This window comes from Aspergillus welwitschiae (assembly GCF_003344945.1).
Source record: "Aspergillus welwitschiae strain CBS 139.54b unplaced genomic scaffold BDQ94scaffold_44, whole genome shotgun sequence".
Lineage (NCBI taxonomy): Eukaryota > Fungi > Ascomycota > Eurotiomycetes > Eurotiales > Aspergillaceae > Aspergillus > Aspergillus welwitschiae.
Genome location: NW_020798738.1, coordinates 29,037 through 47,896, shown reverse-complemented (window position 1 = coordinate 47,896; position 18,860 = coordinate 29,037). Strand labels below are relative to the sequence as shown.

The following is an 18,860-nucleotide window of genomic DNA, read 5'->3' as shown; positions in this document are numbered from 1 at the left end:
GCGATGCCCCTGAAGCTTGTGCCTCCCTTCGATATGTGCGACCGGCCATTCTCCGGCTATTACTTGGCTTATCATCATTACACCACATGTTGAATCTGGTCCCGATATCTATTGGGCAGTTTCATGCCCTTGGGAGGTTTTAGGCTTGGCATAAGTGGTGAGACACTGAGTACTCCGTAGATACTGTGAATCCGTGTGGGAGTGTGTGCTCTGTGTACAAACTTGACCCACCGTCGGCATGCATTGTCGACTAGGCGTCCTCGTGGTCGGCCACGAGGCCTGGGATGCACATGAAGGCGTTGCTGTATCTTCTCCTTTTTCAAGTCACATCCCCGCTCGTGCAGGGGTAACTTTTGGCCCCCAAATTGCCGATACTAAGTATGCAGAGATTGACCAGGTTGCTTTGGCCACATTGATTGGGCCTTGGAGAAACACCGAGGACAGCACTGGATCCCCTTGAAGGGATAAGCGACGCCAATCGCTGCTGTTCAGGGATCAACCTGCGGATGGACAACTCCTTCCCGTTAGCTTGAGACCCGCCCATCTCCACCAGCAATTCCTTCGCGTCACGCTCGCCTGCTCTCGCCCTTCAGCCGTCAGCGCCTGTCAGCACCGGTGCTCTCGACTTCCCCCCACAGCGGCCCCTCGCGGCCTATCGCGGACGGGCCCTCAAGCCGCTAAAGTCCAAGTTAATTGATCCAGAGCCACGCTGCCCTCCTTGTTCCACTGCAGTTGACGAAGTCTATTGCTCCTCGGCCCCCAAGCATCACAGTGCCTGCTGAGGGCTTACTATAGACTAGATTAGACATTCCTCGCATGTTGTCATTGTCTCAGAGGTTTCGCCGGTCGCAACCCTCGTGCTCGAATCAAAAGTACATCAGGCAATTCCGGACAAGATGGTGTCCCAGTCCGATCTGCACTTTTGGCCCCCACGCAGAGAAAAATCATGTTTTGAGGATGGTCTTTGCTCAATCAAGACCCTGCGTCTAGGCCTGTCAGCTCATGCAGCATGCCAATCGTAATATCCTGATATCGCACTTGTACGCTCCGGGCCCTTGGCGCGAGACTCCATCGTGCTCTGTATGCTATCTCTTGTTTCTCGTTCTCATTTGTGACTCGCCGGTCGGAATATGCATCCCCTGCGTCTGCACTAATGCATTATTGGCCGACAAAAGATCCGTCATGGCCCAGCATGTGGAGGGGTTCATTAACCATGAAGATCCGCGCAAACACCCTTCAGTGGGAGGTGTTCGTTTTGTTCTTCCATCTTGGTCAAACCGACTTGTTGATATCTTTCTTCCAATAGCACGTGCAATCCCGAACATTGTGGTGCAATAATCATGGCGCCGTTGCCCGCGGGAGAAGTGAGTGGCTGGGTGGACTCGCCCAACGATCGGGGTACCATCGATATTATCTGGGGCTGTTGCTTGGTCCTCTCCACCGCTCTCTGGACAGTGCTACATCTGAATATTCCGGCCCCCGATGATAGCCTTTGGACGGTTCTGTGGCGCAAGCTCCGCTGGGGAACCTTTGCTATCTTGGCCCCCGACATGCTGGTCGGCTTCTCCGCCATGCAGTACGAGTCGGCCCAGGAATCAGTGCGCGATATGCACCGCCTGGGGTACAAGGAATGGACACTCAAACACGCTTTCTACGCCAATAGCGGTGGCTTCGTCCTTCAATCGACAGACTACCCTCCCTTCCCCATTACTGCCGCCTCGATCCACTACCTCGTCGAGACTCACCATATCGACTGCCCTACAATCACAGCGGAGGAGATCTGGGATAAGAGCAAGGCAGATACGTTCGCTAAATGCGTGGCGTTGGTGCAAGGGGTGTGGCTCGTGGTCCAGTCCATTGCCCGGGCCGTACAGGGTCTCGCCGTATCTCCTCTCGAGCTCTTCACCATTGCGTTCGTGTTATCCACAATCACAACCTACTACTTCTGGATGCACAAGCCACAGAGCGTCGGGGTACCGACCGTTATCGAACTCAAGAGCGGATCCGTCAACGGCCTGATCAACAGTGCCGGGGAGATCGGCGTTGAGCCCTTCCGCGAGACACCACTTGATTTCCTGGAGAAGCCACACCAACGGTGGCATCGCCGACCGACCCTCGAGAATCTCCGCCCGCAGAAAAGCCCCTTACAGCGCATGCCGGATGACAAGATTGTGTTCAATGGCTTAAGTCAGCGCACCTGGATACTGGTATCCATCCAAGCTATGGTACATCCGGCTGTCCATCTGCTAGGATGGAACCATGTGTTCCCCACGAGTACCGAACAATTGATGTGGCGCATCATGAGCGTCTTCCTGGCGTCTGGTCTTCCCTTGTCGAGCATGCTGCGGATTACTCTCACTGCGTTAGGCTTTGACGGTCACCAGTCCTTGACATGGATCTGGGTGCAGCCTAGCGGTAAAGAAGAGAAAGGGTGGCGTGCTTGGGTGCTGGACGTTGTCATGTCTTTTATCAGTGCGTGTCTGGTCCCAGCCCGCTTGTTCATCATCATCGAGGCTTTCATCAGCCTGCGACAACTTCCATCGAGTTCTTATGTGACCGTTGAGTGGACGAGCTTCATCCCACATGTTTGAACTGCTCAGGAGAACAAAATCGTTACCTTTTTGTTTTTCTCCGGCACAGAATTCATCCGGTAGACGCTGCTGGAGTGACAGAGACCGGTGACTCCTCGTCGCTCCTTGCAACTCTCCAGCTGCGATTGGTTGGGGCAATTAATGGACCCCAACCGGCGGGAAGTGCACTATCCATTCAGATCACCATGCATAGCCCCTCTTCAGAGTACGACAAGAAGGCATTGTTCTTTTGGTAACAGCGCCGCACGTCATCTGCCTTCTTTGGGCTTAGACTCCGCCCGGGATACTGAACGTCAGGCCACTGTGTTTGATCGAGCACAGACAAGCGCAGCCCTAGTCTGGCCTCCCCCGCATTTTCCCCGCGAATCAAGGCACATCCGTGGGGGCATCATCTGGGGGAGGAGAGTCGGAAGCAAGCGAGCCAATCGCCCCCTCGATGTCGTTCAGATCGGCGTGGGGGTGGTACTCGGTTGGCTCTCTTCTCGTGCCTACCTTCGTCATACTTCATACCCTGGGAATAGTATTGCGCTACGGCTACAACCTCGGCTAGGTCTATTTAAACTCCCGCATGGCCTCCTCACTGCTTCTTGCTTCTTGGAGGTCACCATCTCTTATGTCAACGGACAATGCCAAAATCCCATCATGTTTGGCTTCGACATCGAATTCCGCCGTCACCGGTGGGCCTTGATCTACTGTTCCATCTCCGCCATCGGCGCCCTGGTATTTGGCTATGACAACACATATTACAGCGGGATTCTAGGCATGCAAGAATTCAAGAATGACTACGGCGACCATTACGAGGATGGGGCGAAAGCATTGGCGACGAGCTTTACTTCGCTGACTACCTCAAGCATCTACATCGGAGATATGCTCGGTGCACTCATTGCAGGGCCCCTCAATGATCGCTTTGGTCGGAAAACGGTCCTCTGGATTGCTTCGGCGTTTGTGCTCGCAGGGGGTGTGACCCAGGTCGCGGACACGAACATTGAGGGTGTTATTGTACTTGGCCGCATTCTGATCGGGCTTGGAGTGGGCAACTTTACGGTTACGTCGCACTCTAGTGAGTGCTGTTGTGTCGGTTCTACACAAATGTAAAACACCATTGACCATCCATAGTATCGGAGAAATCGCACCAATGGAGATACGAAGTCCAGCACTGTACATGTACCAATTCCTGCAGTCCTGCTCGCAGCTCGTCGCTTCCGGCCTCACCCAAGGCACCAATTCCATCCACTCGTCTCTATCTTACAAACTCCCAATGGGCGGACTCGTCATCCTGCCCCTCTTCATGCTCTTCCTCTTACCCTTCATCCCCGAAAGCCCAACCTGGTATGTCTTCCACAACAGACTGGAGGACGCCCGACGCTCCCTCCTCAAAATCAACCGCAACAACCGCACCTACGACCCCACAGCCGATCTAGCCTTCCTCACGCAAGCCCGACGCTACGAAGAAGCCCAAGGCGAAGAATCTTCCTGGCTTTCCCTCCTCCTCGACCCCATCGAACGGAAAAAGCTAATATGGGCCTCGGGCGGCATGTACGCCCAACAAATCTGCGGCATCATTTTCTTCTACAACTACGGCGTCGTGTTTGCCGAAGCTCTCGGCGTGTCCCAGCCCTTTACAATCACCCTCATCACCATGATCCTACAGATCTTCGCTGTCGCCGCATCCATCCTCACAGGAAACCGTCTCCGCCGCCGCACCAACCTCCTCGCCAGCACCAGCCTCATCCTGGTCGCCTTCATCATCATCGGCGGTCTCGGCACCCAATCCACTCTCACCACAGCATCTAAATACATCATTGTCGTCTTCTCCTACGTCGTCATCTGCGCCTACAACTTCGGTCTCGGCCCACTCACCTACGCCGTGTCCCGTGAAATCTCGGTCGGCGTGAACCAGAATAAGATCATGTCGGTGTCCATCGTGGCGCTGTATTTCTTCCTTTGGGTGATCTCCTTCACCGCGCCGTATCTGTATTATGATGCTGGCCTGGGCCCAATGGTCGGGTTCGTGTATGCGGGTACTACGCTGACGTCGCTGATTTGGGTGTGGTTTTGTGTGGGTGAGACGCAGGGACGAACGAGGTTGGAGGTCGCTATGTTTTTTACAGAGAGGGTACCGGCGCGGAGGTGGAGGACGCATGTTTTCGCGGGGAGCGGAGGGGATGAGAAGGACGACGTGAGGGCGGAGCATGTGGAAGATAAGGCTTAGCTGGGTGTGTCGGATGGGTGTTATTGAGATTGCTTCTTTTTTGACTCAACTTCTACAGAATTACAATATGCAAGTTGTTCCTGTTATATCAAGCACACTTCATGTGAATCCTAGATACGAAGTCCCGCAGGCTGTAAGGAACATGCACTCCCCGCACTCTATACGGCCTTGCCGGATTCTGGAGTCACCCATTACTCTCTTCGTTCTCATTAGCAGCCCCGAGATAAAACCAGGCTAGGCTAGCTATGTCAGATACGGAAATATAGTAAAGCCGTGTACGTATGACGACCGCAGTTTTGTATCACAACATCACAACAGGGTTCATTAACCTAAAATCTCTCCCAGAGCTCCAACTCTCACTTTTATGCCGATCAAGGCTTATTTCTTTACAAGTATTCAACAGCAAGAAATTCAATAATCTGAAATACCTGAGTTAATGAATGCGATGACAAGTAATGATCTGGTTCCATTCCAACCCTATAATCACGCAGTCTCAAAGACCTAAAGACCATGAAGTGCGCTACGCGATTATATTCCCCGTTGGAAGCTGCGCGTCCACAAACGACAACTACGCGGCTCGTGACCTATCCATATCCGGCGAAACTCCAGAACTGGATAATCCTTAGATGGCATTCAACAAGGACTATGGTCACTCAGTAACTTCCATGCGGATACTCAATGTCGCCTTCAAAGACATCGATATCACTGGTTGAGCGATTTTCAATCAGAGTTTCATATACCTCAAGCAGCGCAGGGTCCAAGGTTAAGGGAGTGGATTCTTGCTCGTCAGTGGCTGACTCAGGATGTGTGTAATCTGCTCCCCAGCAGTCATCATTATTGTGAGACGAGCTGTTCGATGATTTCAGATGCAGTAGACGAGTAGAGCCAGGATTGAAGGACCCACGATAGTAGGGCAGGAGATTATTGTCGGCAGTTCGATCAGCTAGATTCGACGAAGCTGGTAGGTTACTTAGGTCCAATCTTCGAACGCTGGCAATTTTGCGTAAAAGGCGATCACAAGTTATGAAGGCATTTCTCGCACTGTAACTTCGATTGCCAATAGAAAATAACCAACGTAGGCACTTTTTTGATACTTGGAGTATCTTCTCTGGTTCTTCTGCTGTGCCCACAGCTCCCCCACCTCCAGTGATTTCTCCGTGTTCGGAGGCTCCGACAGGTCCTACACACAGTTGAAGCAGTAATATCACCAATGCTTGCATCAAGTGATGAACTATGGACCACCATGGTGCCATTGTGCATAACCACTCCAAGTCTGGGAGATCAGGTAAGACCGAAGTCATATTAAGGGCAGACTGTAAACAGACAAGTGCCTTGTCATCATCGAACCTAGAGCGAGGGCGCCTGACTTCTGAATTCTTTTGAAATTCGGGGCGGGTAAGACAGGGACGATTAAGAACGATCTCGATGCTATAAAAGCTGAACGCAAGTAATATCTTTTCTCGACACTCCATGCTCTTCGTGTAGTGTCCATGGCTATCGGTAAAGCTCCAATACTCTTTCAATGATGATAGCCATTCTTCCAGCTTCTTCTGGTACTTGCTGATCTGATGCTGTTTTTCGCTCGGTGTGCCGGATAGAGATTGTAGACTATACACTGATCTAATTGCCGCGTGGCCAATCACAGCGAGATCAGTTAAGTAGAAGGAGAATAAGGAGCTGTTTGGCTGAACAGATTGTATATATCTTGTCCTTTCCTGCAACTGCAAGTCATTGGCATATAATATGAAGACAAGTTCTTGCTCTTGTGCTTCAGTACTAAGGTTACCGGCTGCCTCTGACTCGGGAAGTAGATCTCCTTTCAATAATACATGAGCCGTGATACTGCAGCAATTCCAGTCAATACAAGATGTACGGCCTGTTGCAGTACAAAGTATCTGCTCCAGATAGACGATTGACCACCACAGGCTGGAACGCAATACTTTCGAGTCGTGATCTAAGTTCCCATCACTGTTTCGGAGATTAAGCCCCAAAGCTATAGCAGATCGGGCAGTACAGCCTATTAATTGCCATGATCTGTCACGAGTCAGACCTTTATGCCGACCAAAATATACCCTTTTAAGATAGCATGCATTAGGCGGATTCAGGCGTACCGATTAATTTGACCAGCAACGAGATAATAGAGTGCTAGAAGCATCCTTATTTGGACCTGTTGTAAGTCCACATAGTCCAAAATCGTATTATGCTTTGCATTGAGTGCAATGGCCCTTGAAAGGAAGATACGATCATCAACATCTTCGTCCCAGTGCTCTTGGCGCAACTGAAAATGTTTAGCTCCAATAGCGTTGACTAGGTTGAAGATCACGAGCCAGCTTTGCTGAGGGGCTGACAAGCGATTACGGAAAGCATTCTCGTACTGCTGGTAAAACAAAGGTTTGAGAAGAAGTGGGAATGTTGGGTGTATGAATGAAAAGTAAGTGTGAAGCAGTTGGTCAGCCCAAGGCTTTGGTGGCATTGCATTGAGATCACTATAACTTGGTTCTGCTATAACCAGATTATCGAGGTGGTAATTGAGAGAAGCGAGACTTCCTTTATCATGCTTGACGTGTTGCTCGGTACCGGGACGTTCTAAGCCGCCGACTTCAGCGTGAAGTCTTTGGAGCCAAGCAATCTCAGAACCTTTTCCCATGAACCCTGTTGATCTGCTTTGCCTATCTCTGTTCACATCATTATCAACAGTATCAATATCGTTAAGCGAGCCCATTGACGAAGAGGGTGAAATAGAACGAGATCTTTGAGGCTCTTTCAAAGCATAGGATCTCGACGTAAGAGGCTAGTACTAAGTTTAGATGCTTTATCAGGATGTTCAGAGTAAAGGTTCACCTTCAATGAATTCGCTATGTAGCCAGAGACCTCCGAATGGAAATTAGTGGATAGCTCCTCGACTAACTGTTCATAAAAGGACATACGCTCTTCGAGATCCTGGTGTGTTGGTCAGCCCGCCCTTGTGGATTCCTAATAAATTGTGTCGTACCTGTAGTTTCTGCTGCGTTGGAACTTCAATCCTCCAAGCCAAAGTCGACTTATCCTTCGATATGTTAATGAGTCTTTCAAGTTCTATTTTGTTACCTTTTCCATAAGCCACTTTGATTTGATCGAGCAACAAGTAGGCTGAGCTCAGTTCCTGTTCGATACGGCGCAGTGCAAGCTTTCTTCGTCTATCAGATTCTTCCACGAAATGACATTCTGTGCCTATTTGAAGACATTTATCACACGGAAGCTCTCCTAGACACTGTAAAGTGGTTCTCAGTTAGATATCTTCAAGGCAGACGGTTTAAAGTTATACTTTTGTTTTCCTCTTCTTGCATGCTTCACAGGCATTTGTTCTTTTTCGGATTGGCTTGACGACAGTCTCTTGAGCGGAATCATTGGCAAGGGGACTAATGATAGTAGCTGGAGCAAGAGTCCGTGGAGCTTGACTGTTGGAAGATGTCATTTTCCCGAGAAACATAAAGTTTGTGGCAACATAGTTCAAATGTGGTGACGAGGATAATTGAAGTTGTAGGCAATCCGAGCGGAGATGAAATTCCGACCAAGCGGTGCGGGGTAATGATGTCACTTTGTTCGTGCGTGGCCAATAGCGTGGAGAGATATCATTGACCAACCGCAATATATTCCATCGCCTGATACTAGTAGGAAACTGTTCATGATCACAAGTACTATCTCAATATATTTCTTCTCCCGGGCACCCCTGTATGTTTGACTGGCATCTGTTTTCATTTGTGTTCTTGTATACTAGCGATCATGAGGGACAGTGAGTAGCTGGAAATCCAGCCGAAGCGGCTATAAGTCAGCTAAAATCCGGTTTCATTTGTCTAATCACTTTCATTGGTATCACTTGAAATCCGCAACTACTTGTAATCACAGGGAACCAGACCCTCACTACTATCGAATTACTGACTACAACTATTCTTCCGCATAAGTACATGTAACTGGACCTAGAAAACAAGAGTTAAATATAGTTTTAGTCACAAAAGGCCGTATTAACTATGATCTCTACCTTAATCAATCTCGGTACTGTACTATAAATTAACTAGTAATGACCATTTCATTGTATAATTAACGAATACGAATATCATCAACTAGTCTAAAGATAGCTTAGCTTGGTTTCACTGGAGGGTTTCGGAAACAACAGAAGGGAGTGAATGGTGACAGCAGTTTCTGGAAAGGCTGTACCACAATACCCTCATCCCTCACTATCAGCATCACAGAGCTAAGCTGATACGAATCAGTTTGGGAGAGTATCTTAAGAAAGCACTTTTGCTGATTACAGCACTAACCGTAAGTACACCGGATATTCGTGATGTGATGATTATCGTAGTCGTTTAGTAACGCCCGGCAGCTCAGGGAAAGGTTAAATGCGATGAAATAAGGTGTATTCATTCTCCGGGGTCACTTGGTCTATATCTCAATAGGGAAGCTAGATCCAGCACAATATTTGGCTCAATCGGATGTAACCGCATCATGTTCATGGATGCGAGGGGAAAAGGCCGGACTTGGCGAACGCTGATCATAGGATGTGGGTGAGTGGGATGAACGAGGGAGCGAAGTTTATTCGGCAGATGCATCTGGCACATGTCACATTCTTAGGGCCAAACCACGGCAGGAGTGAAACAACAGGGCTATTATTAGATACATGTGCAGGAAAAATGGTACATTCGCAAGACACTATGTTGAATAGAGCCTTTCCAAGTTTACTTGCTCAAAGGTCCTATTTCCTTCTCCTCCCCCTCCGCGCTGGCAATCTTATCCTTAGTCTACGAATTTCATCATTATCATTCCTCCCTACAGTAATATTATAGAATGTCCAGTCCACTAACAATTATAAACCAAACTAAACCCAATCGGCTGACTTCCTCCAATAGAGTTCGGGAAATCCACACTCCCAGCAGTAGTCTGCCACGTCGACAGCAAGGCCAAGAAGCTCATCGTGTTGGAGCACGTATTCGACGCAAGGATCGTGTGGAACGGAGATGTAGTTGGCGAAGTTGGGAACTGGAAAGTCGACACCATCTCGCGCCTAGTAGGCTGATTGTTCCACGTAGGGGCGGAAGTCAAGTCCCAAGGGTTGGTCGTCCAGATGTCAGCTTGGCTGGAGCCCGTGGCGATAGGCTGCGCGAGTGCGGGGATGTCGATCGCGAGCATGCAGCCCGTGGCGCCGTTGGGGATGCCGGTGAAGGTGAGGGCGGAGATCTTGGTGTTTGTAGTGGCTGTTCGGGCCAGGGAGAACTGTTGTCCGGTGCTTGGGGTGTTAGGGTTGGCGCTGTCGAGGACGTCGATGGCTGTTGGGGCGATGGTGGTGCAGGCGCGGGGGATGAGGTTGGCGGGGGTGGGAGAGGTGGATGCCACGGAGGCGAGGAGAGTGAGGGCGGTGATAGGGCTGAGGAATTTCATTTTGAGAATGGGCTAGTTTTTGTGATCGCAATAGAGCGTTGAGGCAAGAAGAGGATTGAATAAGATGAGGAGAAAGGTCTTTGGATGTGGTTTCGAACTTGAGGATGCCTCCGGAATATGCTCGTACTTATATATCTCTGTCTGTTAACTTCCACTAAGCTGTAGACCACTCGGTGAACCATTCGATGTATATTGTCATAAATAGCTAGCAGCGGCATTTTGGAGCGGCTGCAACCTCGTATAGCTCAAAGAGGTAGTGGCTATACGAGGCCAAGGCCGAGTTGCTTCAATAGAGGATATGATCTGTCCGAATCTGAGTCTGTAAAAGTAAACAAGAAGCATCTTTCACGACTGACCACCTAGGATAGCGAGAACTTCACTGGACGCCTGAGCTAATTCTGGAGCCGGTATAGTATGCGATCCCGCAGGCGTGTCAGGTGGTACTATACTGCTCTGTGTTACACAGCAGACAAGGGGCCTGCCTGGTGAAACACGAACAAGCCATATTGGCTTGACTATGGGATTATAGGCAAGACATTGTGACAGGCGTTCTTGGGTGGAAGTTGCAGCATCTTTGCTGCATGTAACCCTATCAAGCAAGGCGCTCTTAATGTGTACTATACAGCATGCAATTCATTAGTATAGGCAGCACCCTTCAGTATCCCGTCTGCACAGCATTGAGTAAGTACCTTTAGTGTTCTCCGGGTGACTCGTAAATCCAGGTAGCAGATAACTTGGACCGGATACCCCACCCTCCGGAATTACGACATGGGATTATGAGGTCCGCGACCAGTAAGTAAGCTGCACTTTAGAAGGGTATGACAGTCCCGACAAAATGGATGCACCTTGTACTGTTTCCCGTGTCTCACCCTAGGCTCTTTGGGAGTCGCCCTTGCTACTAAGCCCTACGGCGGATACTTTGCAGGACATCGTGTGATCTCTTACCAACATCTTCAACAATTATCGATCAAGCGCCCCATAGGGGATAGAGGTCGCTTTGGTTATCCATTCTCATTTGTACAAACCGAACTGTGGCGAAGAAACCGTAGAGCGGGCTGATTAGACATCGCGTAGTTGTCAAATGCCGGGACACTGTCTCACTTCGGAAGCGGTGTTTCGTCGCTTGTTGTATTCAGTTTATATCAACAGAGAGGGTGCCAAAAGCAACTCAAGCGTAGATCGAGGAGGCCAAATCAACTACTTTTCCACTTCCCAATAAGTCTTAACTCCGTTCCCCTACCAAAAGAACGTTACCTTTCCGGTTCTGTATCAACATTTCACTTGCGAGGAGCAATTTTATTCAAGGATAACGGATGGGTTCTACTTCGCCAAACTTTCATCTTCGCATGGAGTCGTTCAATCGGAATATTTATGTATTTCGGTCCTTTCATCTACGCCTGAGAAACCGCATACACCCTATTTAAGTTAGCGGGAAATATCAGGCATATAAAAGAAACACGCATGTTGGAAGCAAGAACATGGACGAAGAATAGAGAGAATAGACTTGTAAGCAGCTGTTTGGCTTTAACACTCATTTATATCTATACTTACTATATGACTTTGCTATGCTTTGCTTTTTGTTATAGTTAGTTGTGTTTAGTTACGACGATAACCTTCCTAGGTCGTAGCATGCGTTGCTTCGTGATTACGTGTTTACTACGAGCTTGGGAGATTCAACAGCGTTCAGGGCCATATTCTTGCTTCAAACAGTAAAGTACTTGGATAGCTAGCATCTTACATAGCGGCCTCGATCAGCTATAAGAATTTGAATTGAATCGTGATCCTCACGAGGGCGGGCACCCTCTGAAACACTTTATAACTAGTATTTATTATAGTGCAAACATAAATCTGATACCATGTACAGGGATGGCACAATACAAAATAATACAAAAGAACGCACTAGCATTTGCAGCAGATCAAAGACTAATACTGACTGTTATACTAGAAGTGAATGGTAGCAGCATCCATCTCCTATTAAGCTTAAAAAAAGCTATCCTGTGTGTAATACGCAGAGCACATCGTAACAGAAAAAGCTTTTGTAATAGTTACAACTAGATTCTTGACTAAGAAGAATTAGAGATTTATAAACTCTGGTAACCTGAAGACCCATACACCCATTATTACAAGTCTCAAATCACCATTCTTCCTTAGTGTCTTGTATTACATAAATATATTAGTATCCATTAATTATTATAAGGTCAAAGTATAATACTGCTCGGCTCAGAAATATCTACTTCAAATTATAATTCTATGATATAAATACTGATCATCACTCTTGTACCTTAAACTGTTTCAATACTTACTATAAAAACTCAGTATAGATAATATCAATAACTAGCTAACCAATATAGTACAATATTGTTCAGAAATGTAGTAACTACCTTGCATCTTTCAGCTCATAAAGCCCAAAATGTACCTTATATTCATCGATTCTATTAGGCGGCAATATCATTTGCTTATTTTTTGGGAGGGGAGGGTGTCTCTGTAGGAGCGCCAGCACAACTATAAGCAAACCCGAAACAATGATCAGCAACATACCTTACTCCCTATATATTAGTTGTGACTCTGAATAGTTGGGTACAGGCTTTTAGACAAGAATTTTTAGCAGGAAAGTGCGAATCGCTCCTCATGTATCTGATTTCGGTGTAAATCAGGTACTTGTATTGCATTCGTTTCGGACATGCCATAATAAATTCCTGAAACTGGTTTGTTCGTCCCATATTGTTAAGTAGCCTACTCGGAATCTGCTTTGTATAATATGTTGTGACCGAAATCTCATTTATCATATCAAGGAGTCATTGATGGCTGCACCCTGAATTAGCTTGCATGCTCCTTGCCCAGTTGACTTCCAAAACCTTTTACTTTATACCTGTGCCGAGGAGGTCCAGTACTTGGCATGAATCGTGTTTCTGAACGCAATACACGCCGCTGACAAGCACCATTAAGGAACAAGATCATGTTTACTTTCACCTTGTTCACGTACTCGTATAAGCTAGTCACATTTACAAATTTTCTCCTGCTGTGCATAACTTGTTTTAGTCACCGGAAGTTGAAGGAGCCCATCAGTCAAGTCTTGGCCGAGTCACTAGTGTCGTGTAAAACATGGTCAGACTCAATCGGCTTGTTCATAGTTTTTGCCGCAACGAATGCAGTGGCTAAAAGGCCCAGAATTCCAATACCTGTCAGAACCTCAAAGATTGAGTCCAAGGCATATACATAGGCGGTTAGAACACCTTCACGCAGAGCTGACCCGCTGGCTAGTGTTTTAAGAGTTTCAATGAAGCCTTCCGCATTTTGAGCGATCGCAGTCGGAAGGTCCAATTCGTTGAGTTTCATGGACATAAAGTTCTGTAAGACAGTAGAGCCGATTATCACTCCAATAGCAAAGCCTAGCGTGCGGAAGAAGGTATACATCGAAGCTGCATATGCTGCGTCGGCTGCTGCACACGAGGCTTGTGCTGAGATTAAAAGCGCATTGAATAGCACTCCATGCCCAAAACCAACGAAGGCAAAAATGAAGATCCAGCTGGCTGTGTTGGTATCACTGTCCAGAATAATGGTCACACCCGTTGCTGCAATGGTAGTGGCCCAACCAAACCATAGCGCCCAGCGGTAGCGTCCAGTTTTCGAAATGAAAATAGCCACGACTATACTTGTGGGCATGAGCGCAACCGATACTGGGAGGAGGCCAATACCAGTCATGACCGCGGACATGCTTTTCACAGCCTGCAGATACACAGAAATATAATAAAGCTCGCCATACATCTGGGAAATTAGTTGAGGGTCAGTAAGGGCCTATTATACATAGTGCCAAATTGCGCCAATACAAGAACTTACTAGAATTCCTTGGACAATAGACCCCGCATACACGGCCAAAGCAGATCGATCTTGAAGCACAGAAATCCTCACAAAAGGATGCTCAGTCCCCAGTATTTCCCAACACACCGTCGCGACAATACCTCCAACCCCAAGACACAATGGAACCAAAGTGTGATAGCTTTCCCATGTGTACTGCACTCCACCCCACGAGAGGCCGATCAGGAATATGGAGATACTGGCCAGGAACAAAGCTTGGCCAAACCAATCAACGGCACGAAGCTGAGCCCCGCCCCTTTTGAACCTGGCCGAAAAGAAAAGCAAAATTCCGGCAACGGTGGATAGGGGGAAGTTGATGTAAAACACCCAGCGCCAGCCCGTTGAGCTACTGGTATGTTCCAAAAAGGCACCGCCTATTAGAGGCCCAAGGATAGTACCGAGTGCCATGGATGCCTGAACCAAGGCAGCGTATTTTGGTCTGGGACGTAGAGGCACTACATCTGTAATTATAATCGTCGCAAGCGGAATGAGTCCGCCTCCTCCTATTCCTTGAATGACACGCCCGGCGAGAAGTGTAGCCATATTATGGGCGAGACATCCCACAATTGAGCCAATCACAAAGAGGGCCAATGCCATGGCCAGTACTCTTCTTCTCCCATAAACGTCGGAAAAAGAAGCCATAATGGGCTGAAACCCTGCACTAGGCACCAAGTATGCGCTGCCCACCCAAAAAGTGCTGGTAGCATCACCGTTCAAGTCCTTGGCAATACTCTGTTTCAGCAATTAGAATTATCAATGGTTTGAGGGGTGGTTTGAGCAATAAGGAGAACACTCGCTGGAAGGATTGATAAAAATATAGTCATGTCCAACGAAGCCATGATTGCAATGATTGACAAGCACAGTAGGATCAAGAAAACCTCTTTAGTCGGTTTCCAATCCGATTCCAGGTTATCTGGTCCAGTAGTCTCAGTGGATTCGACATCTCCCTTGCTAACGTGTCCCCCATATTTTTTAACCTTGCGATCTATCTGGACTTCAGCATCAAGGGTCATGGTGTCTGCGGTGGAGGAGCCCTTTTCAGTTGGCGAAGGTGTTCATAAGGAGGCCAGAATTAGACTTGAGACCGCGATTAAACAAGATACAAAGACCTCATGCAGAAATGTCCTGAGATTAAAGTGCTCCCTTTTTTGTGTAGATCTTTGCTGGACCTATCCCGCATTAATCGGACCCCAGGAAAAAAAGTTTGGGGTCAATTCCTAAACTATTGTTACGCCACCGTAATGTGCACCTGATTCTACTGCGAATGTCTACACTAGATCAGTCTCCAAATATCTCTAGACTGACTGCGATGTTCCAAGTAGATAATATGATACTATCTGCTATCTCTATATTCTCTGCCTCCATGGCGGCCGAATAAATACTATTATTGTTCCCTCTAAGCTAAGTCTGAAGGCTTATACTGTCTTGTCTATGTAGAGGGCCTCTTTATCACCTATGCTGGCCCCAGTACAAGTACCGTGTACCCAAAGATATGGCCGCGATGCTGATCATCAGATAGCGCTCAAAACTGTCGATGTGGATGCCATTATCGAGATATTTGGCAAGTGGATGGAGCTTTCTACCAGTATGTACCAGCTCGGGCCCACGTAAATACATTAAAACAGGTACAGTGGAGTTTGTTGGATCGTATAAGTAGATATGTGCGAAGTAGAAGACCCATAGATCGAATAATTTTGCCAATCTTCACCCGTTGACGTCGATCCGTAACCCTTTCCGACATGGCTAATGATGATGAATCCAGCGACTCGGGAAATGTGGGTATGGTCGCCGATCGCCTCCAACTACGTAGAGAGATTAAGGGGATAATAATACATGACCTAGACTAAACTGACATTAGCTAGCTCTGAATTTAAAATGATACTACCTTCCAAAATAGGTCGATGGTGTAGTGGGGAAGCTTAAATCGCGATAAACTCAGAGAACGCCTGCCAAGGTCATCCTAGGTCAGATATGATGTATCAAATTCTGCACTCGGGCCTCCACACATTCTCCCCGTCCGCCCCACGCATCAGTCCAGCTTCACGGTTCAGCCGAGAGTGGACATGAAGAAGAGCGGTCAATTCAGGCGGAAGCTATCGCGGTGAAGACTAATGGCTGCCGATTCCTCCTCATCTAAAACTGGATCAACAGGTCAACACCGTCTCAAGTTACTTCCATCTCTGCTTCAATCCATTCTCCTTCCCTCGAAGAATCTACTACTACTAGTAGTAGTACTATTACTACAGCATTAGCATGAGTGCATTCGAAACTGCCGCCGCTGAGGTCAAGCACCTTAAGGCCAAGCCCTCTGATCAGGAGATGCTTGAGGTACGCTTTTTGCTCATCGATCAAGCGCGGGAAATTATCTGTATTCCATACTGTAACTGATATCAATCACCTCTCCAGCTCTACAGTCTCTATAAGGTCGGAACCCAGAGCAACTTCGCTGAGGCTCCCAAGCCTGGTACTTTTGATTTTGCGGTAAGTCTGACTTAGTCTCCATTTCCGGTTTTGCAGTTCCCTATTTTTCTTCCCCCACATGATTTCCAGATCACTAATATATATATTTTCACATTACAGGGCAAGTACAAGTACAACGGTTGGAAGAGACTCCATGACGAGGGTGTCACCTCTGATGAGGCTCAGGAAAGGTACATTTCCCTTGTTGAGGCGCTTAAGGAGAAGTACGGCTCTTAAGCTTTGATTGGATCGGAGGCTACGGTGTATATAATGGATTATTCTTTGCTGTTATGTTGTTATGTTGTTAGGAAATTGGATACACAGGCATTAGGCTGAATGGAGAGGGGAAGTGTTTCTTATCAATATATGTGTCCCAGCATATTTCTTTACAAGCATCCTATATTCCACTTTACTCTGAGGCGCCCCAGTATTCAAGCAGGAAGGTTGCTAACGTGCGTGTCATAGATTGACCTAGAGGTGTTGTCTATATAAGGTCACAAAGACTATTATTGCCCGCAGCTACCCGCAGACCCCTATAATCCTGCTTATACAAACATATACACACCCGAGCAGGTGGCTCACCATCACAATGTATTACACTGAAGTTATCCAGAATTTATCAGTTCAAAGTATTTGATTATATTGATTATATATTTAGTATAGATATGTAAAAGCCCAGCCTAACCTTACTTGTTTATTAGCTGGTGAAAAAAGTAGCTTTCGAAGTATTATACAGTACATATAATTTTGCCTTTTTGAATTATGTACTAAAGCTGCTGGTTTAAATAGGAAGCTGAGATTCTTTGATAATATAGTAATAAAGTAAATGATATGTATATTCTAAACTTGATGATTGAAAATGGAATATAATTAAATTCTTTATCTAAGAGCTTTTGGGCATTATCTCTCAGTTCTCATAATATAGTCAATTTTGCTATATACATTGAACTTGACAATAACATATTTTCAAATCTTAGGATCGCTTCCCTGTCCCTGTTAGCCTAGGTTCACTGTGTAAACGTACCGTTGAATTTGGTCGAAGGTGTATCAGACTGAGGACCATCTAAGGAGAACTGGTCTTGGATAAGAGAAGAGAAGTAAGGCCGATTAGTGCTGCGCAGCTACTTGAAGGTAAGTGCGGACGAGTGTTCTATCGCTTGAGCACGAAGAACAAAAGTATCATAGTACATGAAAAAGTGTCGTTCTTTATCCTATCCTCTGTATACCATCAACATGCATACTATCTGAGGCCTACTTCGTGGTCGACCCGATCGTATCCCGTGTTCTTGCTATACCCTAAGTATACCAATAGTAGTCATGGTGGAAGTATATCACGTGACGTGTGACCGTTATGGGCGTTGCATGCGCAATCAAAGATTTTACCGGGTAAGAGCTGTCAATTGCTCGAGCGCTGCCATTATCGGCGCTTTCTGCCTGACGAGTCTGCCTAACTAACAAGGGACCGTAACACTAATCTGTAGCTAATCAGCTATTTATTGATAGACAGAGCCAGCATTCTAATAAGTAAGAATATAATCACAGTCATTACAGTCAAGGTGCTTTGAATTCGTTTATCTTAGACAGGTTCATGGGTAGAAGATATCTTTGAAATATATCAACAATTAGTTGAATTCATCAAATCTTATACATTTGCGGGCGTCAACTCCCACGCGTGACTATCAGGCGGTATTAGGCGAGACTCAATGCTATAAAGATACATAGTATTCCTGCACCTCTCCACTATCGTAACAAAACCACCGGGGTCAACTGGAGTACATCCAATAGTCAACCGCCGATCAACCAGCTATCTGGTTTGTGCCGATCACCTGATCTGTCCTTTACGCACGGACATTAAAACGGGAGTGGAAAACTTGTTGGAACGGCTCCACTAGCTATAATCAAGAAGCAGAATAAAGTATGTCTCGTATTCTATGTAGGCGTCGCGCAGCGAGGCAGGTGTTGATGGTGTAGGTTAGGTAATGTTAGTCACGTGACCAAGCGTATAACACTGCTACAAAAAACTATCACCGAATTTCCGGAAGGTTTTGATGGTAGCACTACAGGATGCCGAGGGATATGTGATGTGATTGACCCACTGGAATTCTGCCCGTCCTAATATGAAATGTATTGATACTTTTTGTTCATTTGACAGTGTAAATAAGGCATACATCATGTAGAACACCATAGGCGGCTACGATGAAGTTTTGTGGCGAAGTGACAAATATTTTCTCCAAAAGTAGAAAACCGTGTAGTGTAAATTTATTTATAGGATGCTGGTTTAAGGAAAAAAGGGAAAAAGGAAAAAAGGGAAATAAGGGAAATAAGGGAAA

At 46.9% G+C, this 18,860-nt stretch overlaps 6 protein-coding genes across 6 annotated transcripts; 3 read left to right on the top strand and 3 right to left on the bottom strand.

Annotated features, from left to right (window-relative positions):
* Window positions 1–1,213: 1,213 nt before the first annotated feature.
* On the top strand, window positions 1,214–2,591 carry BDQ94DRAFT_183398 (uncharacterized protein; the record flags this gene model as incomplete). Its single annotated transcript, XM_026774403.1, has 2 exons — window positions 1,214–1,248; window positions 1,307–2,591. 2 exons carry the CDS (start codon window positions 1,214–1,216, stop codon window positions 2,589–2,591), a joined length of 1,320 nt encoding a protein of 439 aa, XP_026621551.1.
* A 642-nt stretch (window positions 2,592–3,233) lies between these two features.
* On the top strand, window positions 3,234–4,874 carry BDQ94DRAFT_183396 (general substrate transporter; the record flags this gene model as incomplete). Its single annotated transcript, XM_026774402.1, has 2 exons — window positions 3,234–3,651; window positions 3,716–4,874. 2 exons carry the CDS (start codon window positions 3,234–3,236, stop codon window positions 4,801–4,803), a joined length of 1,506 nt encoding a protein of 501 aa, XP_026621550.1. The 3' UTR covers window positions 4,804–4,874.
* Window positions 4,875–5,230: 356 nt separating this feature from the next.
* BDQ94DRAFT_96376 (transcription factor domain-containing protein) lies at window positions 5,231–8,304 on the bottom strand. The gene is made up of 6 exons (XM_026776931.1): window positions 8,108–8,304; window positions 7,796–8,053; window positions 7,731–7,743; window positions 7,645–7,658; window positions 6,915–7,594; window positions 5,231–6,837 (listed from the first exon to the last, which is right to left on the bottom strand). Exons 1-6 carry the CDS (start codon window positions 8,270–8,272, stop codon window positions 5,457–5,459), a joined length of 2,511 nt encoding a protein of 836 aa, XP_026621549.1. The 5' UTR covers window positions 8,273–8,304; the 3' UTR covers window positions 5,231–5,456.
* A 1,332-nt stretch (window positions 8,305–9,636) lies between these two features.
* Window positions 9,637–10,215, bottom strand: BDQ94DRAFT_174601 (uncharacterized protein; the record flags this gene model as incomplete). Its single annotated transcript, XM_026772378.1, has 1 exon — window positions 9,637–10,215. One exon carries the CDS (start codon window positions 10,213–10,215, stop codon window positions 9,637–9,639), a length of 579 nt encoding a protein of 192 aa, XP_026621548.1.
* A 3,066-nt stretch (window positions 10,216–13,281) lies between these two features.
* On the bottom strand, window positions 13,282–15,083 carry BDQ94DRAFT_162698 (efflux pump antibiotic resistance protein; the record flags this gene model as incomplete). The annotated part of the gene is made up of 4 exons (XM_026769598.1): window positions 13,282–13,394; window positions 13,449–13,980; window positions 14,053–14,802; window positions 14,868–15,083. The coding sequence occupies 4 exons, from the start codon at window positions 15,081–15,083 to the stop codon at window positions 13,282–13,284; spliced, it is 1,611 nt and encodes a 536-aa protein (XP_026621547.1).
* A 1,111-nt stretch (window positions 15,084–16,194) lies between these two features.
* Window positions 16,195–16,877, top strand: BDQ94DRAFT_96368 (acyl-CoA-binding protein). Its single transcript, XM_026776930.1, has 3 exons — window positions 16,195–16,398; window positions 16,477–16,551; window positions 16,651–16,877. Exons 1-3 carry the CDS (start codon window positions 16,324–16,326, stop codon window positions 16,765–16,767), a joined length of 267 nt encoding a protein of 88 aa, XP_026621546.1. The 5' UTR covers window positions 16,195–16,323; the 3' UTR covers window positions 16,768–16,877.
* Window positions 16,878–18,860: the final 1,983 nt, after the last annotated feature.

Bases quoted from the DNA above. Each gene is read 5' to 3' on its own strand.
- BDQ94DRAFT_96376 (XM_026776931.1), bottom strand. From the start codon at position 8,272: ATGTTTCTCGGGAAAATGACATCTTCCAACAGTCAAGCTCCACGGACT. The intron at 8,054-8,107 runs GTATAACTTTAA...ACCACTTTACAG, and splicing joins GCAAGAAGAGGAAAACAAAA to TGTCTAGGAGAGCTTCCGTG. The intron at 6,838-6,914 runs GTACGCCTGAAT...GACTCGTGACAG, and splicing joins GTTGCTGGTCAAATTAATCG to ATCATGGCAATTAATAGGCT.
- BDQ94DRAFT_96368 (XM_026776930.1), top strand. From the start codon at position 16,324: ATGAGTGCATTCGAAACTGCCGCCGCTGAGGTCAAGCACCTTAAGGCC. The intron at 16,399-16,476 runs GTACGCTTTTTG...TCACCTCTCCAG, and splicing joins CTGATCAGGAGATGCTTGAG to CTCTACAGTCTCTATAAGGT. The intron at 16,552-16,650 runs GTAAGTCTGACT...TTCACATTACAG, and splicing joins CTGGTACTTTTGATTTTGCG to GGCAAGTACAAGTACAACGG.